We start from the raw sequence: 15,455 nt of genomic DNA, 5'->3' as shown, positions 1-15,455 counted from the left end.
CCCCAACAGTTGACACATTGATCACAAAAGACAGTTTGTAGGACCATTATCGTTTGCTTTTTGTTACTTGCTGGATTGCTGCAGGGGAAAGGGAGAAACCCAAGCAGATAAGCAGCAGGGAGGAGAGTGTTGGTGAGAGAACCGGGATTTCTTCTAAAGCTTCTCCCATTTGACTGGCAATTGCGAAACAACTGCCCAGCATTCACTGTGTTTCTAGACCTTCAGCTATTAGACGGTTTATTAGGGGTGCAGGAAGTTGAAATAGTTGATAGCTTGTCTTAAATAGATCAATCCTTTACCAATTACTGCAAACTTTATAGAACTGCTTTCTCACTATATTTTGGCATTACAGTGCTCCCTCTTTTATTGCGTGGTTTAAGTTATAAAAATGAACCCGTAGTAGGTGGAATCAGCGAAGTAGGATTATAGATTTTGAAGACTGTAAAACAGCTAACTGCTCACTTAATACACTTTTTTTCTCTTCTTTGAACACTCAAAGTTCAAACCTTTGCAGGAAAATAAGTCCAATTTTATAGAATGAAAACAAAGATCTGCTGGGATCAAATATTTATTATGTAAATTTTGCAATATGGTGCTGCATCATGCTCTGAAACAAAAAGAAATTGGGAGATCACATAAGGTCAACGGCGAAATAGTGAGGGGACATTGTATAGCCAATATGTTTTACATACATACTCACAAACTGAATTGCATTACAATGAAAATTAAAAACATGTCTTCATTTTATCTTTTTCCAGTGTTGTCCAACAGAAGATGCTGTGCTAATGTCCTGAGCTGAGGGAGTCCAGTTCCATCCCACTCAGATTTGTATCTTTTAACCCTTGGGACGCATTTGGAAAGTCACAAGTTGTCAACGGTCACCGCCACCACAACTACAACCACCACCCCCCCCCCCCCCCCCCCCCCATTTCCTTGTGCACCGCCTGCCGTCACCATGACGTCGGAGCTGGAGAGTAGCCTAACCTCCATGGATTGGCTTCCTCAGCTGACCATGCAGGCAGCTATCCGCAAGGCTGATGCCCAGAATGCACATGGGCCAGGCATGGGCAAGAAGAGCACCCTGCTGGATCACAACACCACATTGGATCAGGAGGAGGTCCAGCAGCACAAGGACGGCAAACCTCCCTATAGCTATGCCAGCCTTATCACATTTGCCATCAACAGTTCGCCAAAGAAGAAGATGACATTGAGTGAGATTTACCAGTGGATCTGTGATAACTTTCCCTACTACAGGGAAGCAGGCAGCGGCTGGAAGGTAAGGAAAAAGAAAGCTATTGTAAACCATTCAACCTTTATATCTAAACAAAATTAAGAGTATGAAAAAGACTGTGGGGATATCCACGTGTCAAGGAACTGTCAAAATATTAGAAAAGGGCCATATCTAGCCTAAAGATGTGCCTGATTTATGTAATCTGTGATGGTTTCTTTGTTTTTTGTTTTTATCCGTGTGCAGAGGGTTACCCTCTGCTTTGCATTTTTTAATAAGCTGCTGAATGCATTTACATAATGGTTGAAATTGATACCTGATTTAGGCAAGGTGTTCTTGTAGGTGCTGGGTATCTTAAACAAAGTGCTGAGACACTGGTAATTGCCATTGTCACCTCTGAGAAAGCTTAGAGAGAAACTAAGAGTGTGTCAAATCACACTAAGTGCTGTATTCCTCTAAATGACAAATGGTACAGCCTTAAAAAATGATATGAAGTGTAAAACCATGGATTAATATTCAGAGAAGTAGCCCCTATCTGTGCGAACACAGGCTAAATAGCCCATTCATGGGTGGTATTATTCACTGCAGATGCCTTGATAGGAGAAGGCCATTATGCAGAAGGAGAAAGCCAATGCTGTGTCATCATCTCAAGGAGGCCATGATATACTGAGATGAAGCTATGCTGATTGCCTTTTAAAGGGCTCAGATGGAAATTGATATTAGAATGAGTTTTCCAATCAGTCTACGTTTATTGGAAATAGAATCTTAGGCACTGGTTTATTGCAGTCAGACAAGATGTATGAAGCCCATTTCCCGGGGCGACGAGCTCTGGCTTATATACAGGCTGCATGGAGGTGTGTGTGTGTTTGTGCACGTGTAGGTGAGGAAGGGGAGCGTGTGGTATTAAAAATGGATTGATTTTAGTTTTTGCAGAATAGCCATTTGAAAGGAAATTGTTTCATTCTGCAACTCTTGTTTTCTTTTTGTGCTTCTTTTCACCTTTTTTCCAGTAACACAACTGAGTGTGTCTTAATTTGTTTAAATATTTATTAATTACGGTAATAAAAGGACTTAAACACCCACTCCAAGAAAATTGGGTTCTTGGTGTTTTTATAACATGTTCTTGTTCCATTTCATCTCATGATGGAGGACATATATAAAGAAAATTGACCTTAAAAGTGCATTTTTTGATGATTTATTTGTTCAAATCGTTTTGAATCAGGAGCACACCAAAAACTTTGTTACTCAAAGCTTGTAAATATGCTGGGCAGGACACAAAGCTAGCAGGAGGATGTGTAAACAGAGAGCTCCTAGTTATGGGTGACGGGAAGGGTGATGGGGTTACTCCACCCCAACTTGGGCAAATTTCCAATGAACTACTGCTGTTCTCCAAAAACTGTCCTAGAATATGACACAAGTTTTTTTTTAAACTTTGGTTGAAAACTGCATAGTCTTAATTACAGTGCATTCCAAATTATTAGGCAAATTATATTTTTATATGATTTTCTTAATACTAGATGCAAATGACAGTGAGCAAAATTTTCAAGTCACTAAGGATTAGAGTACCGTAATTTCTGGATTATAAAACGCTATTTTTGTCACACACTTTCAACCCTGCGCCTTATTCAATGATACAGCTAATTTATGCATTTTTTTCAAACGCTCGAGCAGAACGGGTAAGAGTGAGACGGGGAATACGGTATATGTGTCGAGGAAGATGCAAGTTTAATGTAAAGTTCTGCTTTGTGAATGAATAGCACGAACAGACGCTCATCATGGAAAATGCAAGAAGAAATGCATATGACGCAGCTTTCATGTTACAAGCAATCGTTAAAAGCAGTGTGAAAAAAATCCACCATCACCAACGGGTTTGGAAAAGCCGGTCTGCTGCGTGACTGAGAGGACAGCGCATTCTCAGGAGTGAAATTGCCTCAGGATGATAGTGACACTGACAGTGACAACGAAGGAGAGACAGAGAGACTGTGTTGCGAAGAATGTCTGACGCTATTCCAATCCCACACTGAGGAGGAAGACTTCCATGGTTTCAGTGCACAGGAAGCGCATACAAGTCACTGCTGCTCTCAGTGACTTTTAACGGTATGTTTTTTTTAACCAGCCCTGTTAGTGCTGTTACTACCATATTGCACACAGGCACTGTTTGGAATAGAGCTGTGACGGTGTGGGATTTTTGATCATCGCGGGGTGATGATGCAGCAGGAGTTGCGGTGTCGCGGTCCACCCCCCCCCCAAACACAAAATCCCCCGTCGGCGCGTCACAAATGAATACCGGTACAAGTAATAATTACAACGCACTATTCTTTATTAACAAATAACAGTAACAACGAACTATGTAACTACTGAACTCACTATATAGGTGTTGTAGAATGAGTAGGTGTGTCAGCGTGCTGCGTGTGTAAGAGGAAGGAGGGGGAGCAGAGCAAGAGTGAGGGAGAGTTCTCTCTCTTGCGCTGCACTCTGCATAAGCTCTCCCCTCCCACTGCACGTGCTCTCCCCTCTTTCTAATACACTGCACTGTTTCAGCACATACACATCATTCTACAACACATGTTTCAATGTGGGCACATGCGGCTTATAGACAGGGGCGGCTTATGTATGTACAAAATGTTTTGTCCTTTAAAAATGTAATGTAATTACAGTATATATTTAAAATTATTGAACAAACCTCCAAAAGACAGCATTATGATGGTATTCTTTACAAAAATAGCCTCCCAGAGCTGCTGTTTGGATGTGAACTGCGTCCCACCCTCAGATATTTTGCTTTAGGATGCTCCAAAGGTCCTCAATAGGGTTGAGGTCAGGGGAAGATGGAGGGCACATCATCAGTTGATCTCCTTTTAGCCCATAGCAGCCAATAGCCGCGTTTACATGGGCAAAAGTAATCGGAATGAACGCCTGATCGGAAAGAAAATGCGTCATGTAAACGCGCCGTTCGGAATACTCTGCCCCGGTCAGACTCATTCGGATCAGAATTTCTTTCCGATCGAGATAGGTGGGTTATACCGATCGTTTATCCGATCGTGGAGCATGTAAACGGTCATTCCGATCGTGTGTCACTGCTGCTCTGGTTTACGTCACGCATAGACGGTGTTTCGCTGAGAGAAAGCTTTGGAGCGCATACGGGACCGACCAGCTCTGCGGACACCCCGTGAAAAGCGCCGCTCCGCTCTCGCCCCGCTGGCTCTCCCCTCTCTTACACCCCTCACGGGGGAGATTCGGAGGAGGAGCGCTCACTCGGTCCACTGGCACCCGAGTGAGCAGAGCAGCTGGATTAATAATGTTGTGTCGGGGGGGGGGGGGGGGGGGGGGGGTTACGTGTGCGTTTTGTTGTTTTGTTATGTGTGGGAGAATTCAGACTGCGAGCCGTCCCGCCGCTCTGGGTTAGCGGCTGCAGGACTCAGGAGGACCCGTGTTCGAACAGAGCTCGGGGCGCCAGCTCACAGAGTGGCTTTGGGGCGGTCTGTGTGAACTTTCAGAGCAGAAATAAATGTCGCTCAGTCCTTAGAAAGCTGCAGATTGCTGCGTTTCTCGCACGGTCCTGGATTTTGTGTCCATCCATCAGGCTAATGATGTTAGCCCGTGTTAGTCTGTCCTAAGCTTTCGTCCAGCTTAATTCTTCCACAAAAAAAGCACTGACCACACAGATTAAATATAACGATGAGCGAACAGGCAATTCATAATATTCATGACATTAATAAAAGCACGTTTGGAAGATCGTCTCGTATGTTACCGAGCTGCTGCATAAATGTCTATGGAAGCGGTTTGTTTACAACGGGACCTATATCCGCATCCGGGTGATTTTTACACTACTGCGCATGCCCAAATGATTCATTCCGAACGAGAGTGTGAGCCATGGGAACGTTTGTTCTAATCGGAAAAAGGTTTTCTGTGCCCATGTGCACGGGTGAATTTTAACCCGACCATTGATCCGATCAAGATATTCTGCCCATGTAACCGCGGCTAATGATGCAAAGGTATTCCTTGCAGCATGAAATGGTGCATTGTCTTGCATGAAGATGTCATTTTGACACCTTCAGGGACCCTAAAGAGGCCGACCAGCTCTCTCCATATGCTTCCACAACCTCCTTGCGAACTTCACAACCTTGTTGAGACATGGTGCCCATCCACCCAGCATCCATCTGGACCATCCAGGGTTGCACGGCACTCAACAGTGAACAAGACTGTTTGAAAATGAGCCTTCATGTATGTCTGGGCCCAATGCAGCTTTTTCTGCCCCTGAGTGTTTTTTAGGGAGTGGCCGAATAGAAGGTTAATGTACAACTGCAAGCTTCTGGAGGATCCTACACTTTGATGTTAGTGGGACTCCAGAGACAGCAGCAGCCTCAAAAATGTTCTTGCTGCTTTGTAATTGTATTTAACAGCTGCTTTTTAAATCTGATGCATTTGTCTAGTAGAAACATTCCTCATTCTGCCTTTATCTGCATTAACCTGTGTGTGCTCAGCCACAAATATCTTAATAGTACGATGATCAGCCTTAGGTTTTCTTTAAATATTCAAGGTTTTCATACCTTGTCCAAGGCATTTAACTGATTCATGCTTTTTGGCAGCAAAGAGATTTTTTTTCTTCCCCTATTGGTTGAACATGTTGGTCTGCTTAATAATATGGAACGTCTTTTTTAGTTGCTTTTTCTTTAGTTGAACTCAGTTGGCAGACTAATTATTACAGGTGTCTGAGATTGATGTCAGTGATGTTTTCCAACCAGCTGCACCAAATTTTAAAATGTGGGTTTTTGGTAAGATGTTCTATATGAAGTTATGTGATTTTTGTTTTTTTTTGTTGTTGATTTAAAAAAAAAAATAATGACATGGTAAACTCCTGGGATAATCTGAAATTATTGAATTATTAATTGAAATTATGACTTTATTGATTCTTACCAAAGTTGCTCAAAGGGACCTTTGGTCAAATTTAAAAAAAATATATATATTATTTAACAATAAAGATGTAAAACTCACTGCATTTTTGAACAGTTCTGTACAGCCAAAAATGTTCATGCACATTTTTTCTATGGGCATGCTGTGGGCGGGCGTCAGGTTTTAGTGAACAATTAAGATTAAATTAGATTCAACTTTGTCATAACACATGTACAAGTACAAGGTAACAACGAGCAGTTTGTGTCTAACCAGAGTGCAAACAAGCAGTAAAGTACAGGATATAATCATATGATAAAATAAGTTAAATATGCATATTGATATGAGGTGAATATGAATATAATATACAGGATAGTACTACTATTAAAAAATTATAAACAGTTATGTACAGATTTACGAGTGGGCTCATTAGAAATTTACATATGATGTAACCGGTTCCGGGTTACACAGCCATGTGCTTTATCGATATCTTATGATTTTTAATTCTGTCTGATAAAAACTGGGAACCGGATATTGATAAATCATGTAATAAAATGGTTATAGTACAACGGGGTGGGATTATATAAGTTCGCTTCCTTCCACTCTCTTTCAAGCAATATTTATTAATATGTCTAATTATCCTAAGTTTGATTAGTTACTGTATGAATGTATAACTGATGATTATATTGCTGTTGTGTATTATTTCTACTTAATTGCTTGAAATAAACCATTTCAAATCAAAAAATCAAAAAAATATGATATATTTGCATTAACAGATAGGTGGACATACAGTGTAGTTTATTAGTTGTATTTGCAATAATAAATACCCAGAAGTTGGTGAGGTGTATGGGGGTGTCAGTGGGGGACATACTTTAGAAAGGAAACAGTCCCGGGAAAAGAACTGCTCCTTTGTTACGAGTACTTGACTTGGGGACGCTGAAGCGTGTGCCTGAAGGCAAGGGAGAAAACAGTCTGTGAGCGGGGTGAGTCCCTGAGTCCTTTAGAAAACAGTGGTAACAAACCACTGGGCCTGCGGACCAGTACCGGTCCGTGGATCAATTGGCACCGGACTGTGGGAGAAATGAATAATTATGCCGTTTTTTTTTTTTCCTTTTCTTTTAAAATTGTTTTTTTTTTTTTAATTAACCGGATTATCTCAGCTACACCTTCGATCTTTTGAGCTGCAAAGTTTGGTCAGAGGAGCGAAATGACTACATTTGAACAATCTTTTATTCTGAAAAATCTTTGTTTTGGAAATTGAAAGAAATCTCTGTTACATTTCAGTCACTTGAGCTGTAAAAGTAGTCCGGCGGGGAGGAACACGAGAAAAGTTGTATGTGAAACGGTTCTTTGCAAATGGATCAGGGATAAGTGCAGGACAGAAAAACTGATGGAAGAACAGGCTACGACCTCGAGACAAAAAACAAAACAAAACAGTAGGCTACCAGGAGTCCTACTTAAAAATTGGATTTATCGCAGCAAGTTACTCCTAAAAATCGAGCCTGTATGGATAGCACTCATGAAGTTACTTGGCAGAATATGTTACCAGAGATTGAAGTTCCACTTGTGTTATTATCTGTTATTAATAACACATTTTTTAATTAAAGTATACCGTTTCATGCCACATAAAGGTTGGGAACCACTGCTTTAGAATACTGTGTGCTTGGCGAAGGCGACATCTCTTGTAGATGACCTCGATGACTTGGAGATTCTATGATTCGTTGGGCGGTTGACACCGCCAGCTGAAGAAGAGACTTAAGACAAGCAACAAGTAAGGCTAGATCAGGGGTAAGTAGGAGAGAAACAGGCGTGTTGTGCCGTTTTTTTCAACCCCCACAAACACTGTGCAAGGATCCCCTTTGTGTAGTGCTGTTCACGTGAAAGGTGCGTGCTCCCTGCCCTGGCGCACAGCCTGACAGTTTGAAATGAGGATATAAGCTAAGCAGAGCATAATTTGTGTGGGCATCCTACAGGTATCTTACGGGCACTAATGTATAACCTGCACACCCTTTGTGTGCAGCATTTGCATGTGTTTGGTAAGAAGCCAGGGCGAACACCTCTCTAATGACTGAAATAATGCTATAGGGCACTGTACATCCCCAATTTATCATAAGTGCATGCAACATGCATTATTATTTATGATACCACACACACGACAGTCATATGTTCCATTTTCATTACGTCCCTTATGGTGGACTTACAAACCTTAAGGGAACTGCAAGGCACATCTGTGGTCTTCTTAAGATGAAGCTCCTCCTCTCTAAAACCCAGACAACCCTGAAACCCACAGCAGCCGCGCGCGTGTGACTGAGGCATTAAGTCTTCCTTTGGATTCCTTTTTGACCTTTATATTGTCTTTTACATACTTTAACAAGAATTGGCCTATTTAAATTTACTTTAATTTTGTTTCAAGTTAATTTTCTAATATTTGTAGTTTGTGTTTTATTATTTTATCCTGTAATTTGGCTGAGGCTCTTCATGGATTTCCTTCAAAGTGTGAGAAATTTAGGGACTCCACCATTTCATTTCTACCCACAGTTGCAAGGCATTCGAATTGAGCAGGTTTCATTATCAAAATTAACAAAGATTTGACTCAACTGGAATGATGTCTGTGACGAAAATGCAAGTGCTAAAATTAGTCATTATCATTCTTCAATCATTTTCTTGTTCATTAGAAGCTAGCGCAGTCTGCATGCGGCTTGCAAATGTAGAAATACCCTTACATTAAAAGTGTGAGGAACCACATCACTCTAACCAGAGTACAGGAAACTAAAGAAGCGATTTCTAGATGTGCTCTTCAGCAAAGGCCTGCACCTCTGAATTTTTCAATTCTTGTTAGTGCTGTGGTTTCTCTGTCATAGTTTTTCTGAGAATAAAAACTGTGCTTGAATCTGTATTTATAGAACATACTTGTATTTAGACACATACTTTTGTTTAGCACTGTGGTTATGGTGCTTGTCCCATTTGTTGGAAGGAATTGGCACACTTTAAAGGTTTGGAAGCAACATTAGCCCAAAGAGGCGTGTTCTGTTTTGTGCTTGCAGTTTTACTCTCCCCAACTGTAGCTGTGTTAGGAGTTCTTCTATAGAGTGGCTAAGTGTGCATGCCTGTGTGTATGTAATTAGATGAAAGCAAGCATGCTATGATGGGGTGAATGTAGGTCAAATGTAGTCATAGCGCTTCCCTTCCCCTGGAGATGTCAGCCGCAGCAATTTGAAACACAACACATGCTTACTTCTATTCTTTATGATAATGCACGCTGTGCCTGTGAGATGAGACCTGGCTAATCTGAGCACCAGCAGTTTAATCATCTCTGTAGAACTTTATTTGCTTCCGCTTTTAAGAAATATCAATAAGTCCTGTCAATAAAAACACATAATTCCTCAAGGTCAAATGTTGTTGTTGCCTCCAGGGAAGCAGAATATGTGCTTGGCATCCACGAGCAAGAGATCAGTTAGTCTTTCTTGCACCATTTCTGGCTCTGAGGTATATTTGATTTTTTGTTTTGAAGGATTTTTCTGTGCAGTTGTTTGCATGATTCAGCTCTAATGCTGTAGCCTCCATTCTTATCAGCTATTTTAATGTAAAGCACGTTTTTATTTATTTTTTTACATATTCCTGATTGCTTGGATGCATTTTGTTTCTGAACACATTTATCTAAGGAAGTATATCCTGTTCTTCTGTCAGCTTCTTCTTTTATGCAGTATTGACTTTAGTGTGTCGGCAATTTAAAATTAAGATGGTCTTTTATGTGAACCAGATTATCACAAAATAAGAGATCTCACCTTACCACAGTAGATTTCTCCTTGAAAGTAGTGCTCAGTGGGGCTGAAGAAGTTGATACAAATTCTGATTATTATTTTTTAAATTAAAAATAAATTCCAATCTATTTTGAAAGTTTTTTTTTTTTGTTTTTTTAAATTTTCAAACAGAAAAAGCAAAATGATTTGTATTTTTTATGTTATTTTTTAGCTTGGGTTGTATATTTTATGTTGAAATTTGGTAAACAATAATTTGATATAATTACAGAATAAAATAACTATTTTTTAGGCTATATACATTTACATTCTTATAAAACTAAAGGCCACTGTGCTAAATGATGTGTGTAATGTTGAGGTACCGGTATATGCAGTTACCTTCATCATAACTAAATTTAACCCAAGTTAATGTGAAAAACAAATCGCATGCAAAAGTTCCTCTTTTAAGCTTTATAGATTTTGTAATTTGATTTATATTGATTCAAATTGTTAAAAAAAAAAGATTTTTCTGTCATTCAAAGCACTAACTTCCTGTGTCAGGATTTTTTTTTTTTTGCTCAGCAAATTGTGATGCAGTGCATAAGGCGGTCTTACTTCAATCACAGGGCAGGTTACAAGACAAATACCAGAAGCATTTCAGTGGAACATATAGAAAAAGCACAAAACTTTCATTTGACATCAGGAATCTTTCACATGCCAGTGATTGCTGAAAACATGTTTAAAGTTCTATGTGCTTTTCCTTCAGCAGCAATGCTGTGCGCTCCTCTTTCTAGCAGCGTTTTAGTCCGTTTTATAGGAAATGATTGAGACTATTAAGTTTAAGGCCAAAAGGTGTAAAGTTGTCAAATTAAGGGCTGAAGCAATAAAGTTATGATGAGAAAAGATGTAATTCTGGCACTCTGAACTCCACACCATTAGACTCTATGAAGGGATAACATTAGGGGTCACATTTTGAGGCAGTAGAGAACTGCTCTGGTTTTCTTCCAGCAGCACTAGACTCTTCTGGTGGTATTTAGCTTACCTAATGTACTGGATGTTGGGATTTTTTTCCATACAGCTATTCAAAAAAAAATCCATAAAGCCAGGTTTCTTCAATATTTGTGTTTTGCAAGTTAAAACAAAGTAGAGTTATCCCCCAAATCCTGTTGGACTCCTTTCACAATATAGGCACATTTACACAAGAACAACAAGTTGGTGTGGGATAAAGACCTGATTCTAAATCAACTTTGTGGCAAGACAAAGCTTGAAAACTTTCTTTACTTCATGAAGTACTGAAAACATTTCATTCAGAGCAATGTTGCTATCCGAAGCAAAATAAAAGCAAACTTAATACACTGCTGCCTGGTAAAGAGTTCAGGGTGTCTGGATCTCTCATAGAAGCACAGCAGATACACTTACATATTTCATCAGGTTAACTGGGAGGCAACCTGTGGGATGACTTTTCTGGCAGCCTGTTTAGCCTATCACAATCCCAGTACCTCCATCACAGGGCTGCAGAATGTCCTCCTGGAGTAAAAGTGTCACTAGAAGTATTAAAATGGAACCAATGGGATGAAATCAAACAGTGGTCATTTCTGCCAGAATGAATAGAGAGCAGCTGATAAAAAAACCATACTCAGAAATGCAATCCGCTCTGATTTGAACCTTTCCACAATTGACCATTGTCCATAAACGGCAATATAGCCCAAAAGAAAGCTATCAAATCAGAAAATAAATATAACTTCAAAACAATATGTATCCTTTAAGTGCTGAGAAATCTAAGGGATTGAGTTTGTGAGGAAGCATAACGAGGTGATGTCCTGGGTCCAAACTCAGGATTAAGTGCCTTTTATCTATAGGGTTCAAGTTTTTAGGGGATGTTATGATCCAGTGTTACCTTAGTTACTGCATTCTAAGTCAAGCCATGTTATGGGCCCCCAGATTGAGGTCAGGTTGTGTGAAAACATCCAGATATGAGCAGAGCAGCTGCAATATAGAATAGATAGAATAACTAGAAAACAGACACAAACCTTAATAGATTCTTTTAAAACATCTCCTCAGAAAGAAAACATTGCAGATAGTCTTGTACTACATACTACAGTTAACTCATCGACACAAGTAAATAAATATTAGTCTGGAATTAAATTAATTCTGTTCTGAAATTTAAAGAGAAATCAGTATAAGATGGCTCTAATCAAAGCTAAATTTGCACCCAAAAAAATGAGTGTGAGGCATTTGGGCCGCAATTACCTCATATGTTTAAATTGCATACAGTTCTAAAATCCATTTGCTGATGGAACATCTTCTGACTGTTCGCAATCTTCCAACTTCCATCTCTTTTTTGCTGCCTAAAGATGTAAAACTCTCAAACCAGCTTAGGAAATTGACATGACGTTTGACGTTCTTTTCTGGCGCTTTCTCCTGGAATAAAAAAAAAATATATATATATATGTTTTTCAATGTTGACCTCCACTTTCATTTTAAACCTCCTCTATTCTACTTGTGGGATTTCCTCAGGCGAGGTGTATAAATTTTATCTCTACATTTCTTCCAGGTGAGGATGCCAAATAAAATCACTCCGTTTTTAAACACTGTAAAAATGTGTGAAATGTTTCCTTTGTAACTGTTGAAAAGATTGCTGCTGCTGCTGCCACTGGGACTTTTTAGTATTATTTTTTTTGTGTTCTGAATCTTTGTACTGGGACAAAAATATTTGTAAGTTAATAGGGGGTTTCTGGTATTGATTAACAAACATTGACATCCATTTCTGCATTTTCACCAGGGTCTGTAGCTCTTGCATTAGTCTGTAAATTCAGTGAGAGTGCAGATATGAAGCATAGAGCTGCCTTCTGTAGAAGGCTTGGACCTTGCTTTGATCTCATTATAAAATGCAAATACACAGTACCCCAAAACAGATCAAAGGTTTGACTTCCTATCGGATCTGAAGCTTAATATTGGTGGCCTGGAGCAGCTTGCCCTTTTTTAAAGAGGCGATTTGGGTCCTCCAGGACATTATTTACTCTGTAGATAGATAATGTGCCTGCTTCTGAGTAGTGACTCGTCACAGCTCAGGAAATCCTTGCAACTTTGGTTTATTTGTAGAAGATTGAAGAGGTATGAGCTTTTCCACCTTTTTTTTCTGTATCTTCCACCTCGAGCCGAAATTTGCAGGCTCTGAAATCCAAAAGTGTAAAATAGCTTTGGTGTTAGACTTTGATTCCTTCATCCGCCCCTTTAGCCTGTAGGATAATGAGACTGGATCATTTAAAAGACCTGGCTAAAACTCAAATATCAGCAACAGAGGTAGACAAGCTAATATAAATAAATAAATAAATAAATAAATAAATAAATAAATAAATAAATAAATAGTCTTTATTTGCATTTTTGAAATGTTATTTCAGATCAACCCTGAAACTATTTTTGTTTAGGTTTAATTCTTCACCTTGTCTTACAGGTAAATCACAGTGACAAGCCTTTACAGTAACGTAGAGACAGCAGTGTGGCTCTGTGCCGGTGATGCACTGACTTTCAGTTTGTGGGAGAAGTAGTGATTCACTCGATTGCTAGTTTGATCCTGCTGTGAGGCAGGTTACCATGTCAGGAAGCTCCAGCCTGGCCACCCGCCCACCAGCATCACCTTGCACCCGCCTACCGGCTCCCCACCGCTCATGCTTTGGCCCTTAGAGTGGGTGGGGAAAGCATGCTGGCAGGCCTTGGCATGGATACATTTTGGCAGAAGCTGCTGTCCCTGCGCTGCACTGAGTGAAGTGCTGACTGCAGTGCAGTACATAAATGGCCTGAGGCCTCTGTTGCCTCCTCAAGTGGCCTGCAGACCTGTTTAAAGATATTGGCGACTGTTTTATTTTAAATTGTGTTTGTCATTTTGACAGTAAGCCTTACTGTCATGCTTTTTATTCACTGCATACAGGATTTTTCAAATTATTATTCAAGGCAGCCATTGCTTTTTAATTGCTCCTCACCATCTGCTGTTTTTGATCAAACACAATGCAACAGTGGCTTGTAAAACCTTATGATTGTGGTTTTTAATCGATTATGAGGTCAATATCTGGTTTGTAGTTGTGCACCTTGATGCTGCTGCCCTATTCCTACTATTTGTATCAATCTTTAAGGATATGTTAAAAATGAGAGTTGCCAACCATTCATTTATGCAATAATTAATTAAAATAGCTTCAGGATTTTGATTTAAAATAAAGGTTTTTATCTGCTCGTTTGATTCAGTCTTTATCTTCTAGATGTAGTGAAACATAAGAAGTCCTCTTGAAGGAAGTCTTTCAGCATAGATGTAACTTATATTAAGCTTTTATTATTTTTGAAGAAAAGTTTGGATGTGAGAATTGTTCAACTTCAAGACAACAGCCGATATTAACCCATTTGGTCTTGTTGCTCTCTGTTGAAACTTTAACTTTTGCTGTTGATTCTTATCTGGACTAAGTAAACACATGATAGTTTTTTATGTTTTAAAGGCAGTGTCTGCAGTATCGTGACACTTGTGCTATCCTAGACCCTTTAACATTGGGAGTGGGGTCATCTAGACCCCACAAGACAGCGCGCTATACCTTTTTTCTTTAAAGATCTGTGATCTTCACTGGTGTACATGGATTACATGAAATCCTCTTCACCTTTATCCACGTTTGTCATGGTAGGGAGAACACGCCAATGTAAGGATCGAGTCCTCTGGACCCCATAGGATAGCACAAGGGTTAAAACAACTTTTAAATCAGTAAAAAGGTTAAACATCTTTGCTGTTTGATAATGAATAACTTCTGGGTAAAATATATGGCTGTGTTCAAATTCACTCCCTGCTCCCTGCAGTCCACTATATAGAGTGCTCGGCATTTATTTGGGGTGTCCGAATCTACAAATCCAAAATCCAGTGAAATTTCCCAGAGGTCTCTGGGAAAACCCAGTGTGCATCAATGCCTACAAAATTTGAAAATATAGACCATGATGCATTGTATTTGAACAACATGTGGTTTGGGTTAGGGTAGGTGTTCAAGCTGTCATCAGCAGAACTCAATGGATCCATAATTCGTCTTTGTAAAATGTTCACAATTATGGGGTTCTTACTTTGGCAAACTGACGTCATACTTAGCTTATTTAAAAAAATAAGTTAATACATTTTTAAAAAAGTTGCCAAATTGTATTAAAATCCAGGGCACTGGATATTTCCATTCTATATAGTCTTTTTGAGGTGAGGGAGTAGCGAGGGGATTTTGACAGTCTTTGTTATTTTTCAGTTGCCAGAAACACATTAAATAAAGTGCTTCCTTTTCCTGAAATTTAGTCAGATGTTTTTACCTAATCAGCTTTTTCGTTTTATGTCACACTGTAGATTTGTAGGATATGTACATCAAGACCTTATTTTTTCTTTTTTTTCAGTGAAAACAATTTAGTAATTGAAAATAAGCAAATGAAAAGCAAATTAAATTTGAGTTACTTTTTTAATTCTTTTGAGTCGTACTGTTGATGTTTGCATGTAGCTCAAAAGCTCTTTCAGGGTTGGTTTTATTTGAATAAAATATATATGTTTAGGTTTGTGTCTGTTTTCTAGTTATTCTATCTATTCTATGATAATATGATTG

The 15,455-nt window shown here is 39.3% G+C and overlaps 1 protein-coding gene across 1 annotated transcript in view; it reads left to right on the top strand.

Annotated features, from left to right (window-relative positions):
• The first annotated feature begins 801 nt into the window (after positions 1-801).
• Positions 802-15,455, top strand: part of LOC101158100 (forkhead box protein J3) — a 45,713-nt gene continuing 31,059 nt past the window's right edge. The window contains exon 1 of the mRNA XM_023954861.1: positions 802-1,276. Coding sequence (XP_023810629.1) covers positions 956-1,276 — 321 coding nt within the window. The 5' untranslated portion in view covers positions 802-955. The remainder of the gene's footprint in view (positions 1,277-15,455) is intronic.

Source organism: Oryzias latipes, chromosome 5, assembly GCF_002234675.1.
Source record: "Oryzias latipes chromosome 5, ASM223467v1".
Lineage (NCBI taxonomy): Eukaryota > Metazoa > Chordata > Actinopteri > Beloniformes > Adrianichthyidae > Oryzias > Oryzias latipes.
The sequence above is the reverse complement of the archived record's forward strand: the minus strand, read 5'-3'. Positions and strand labels throughout refer to the sequence as shown.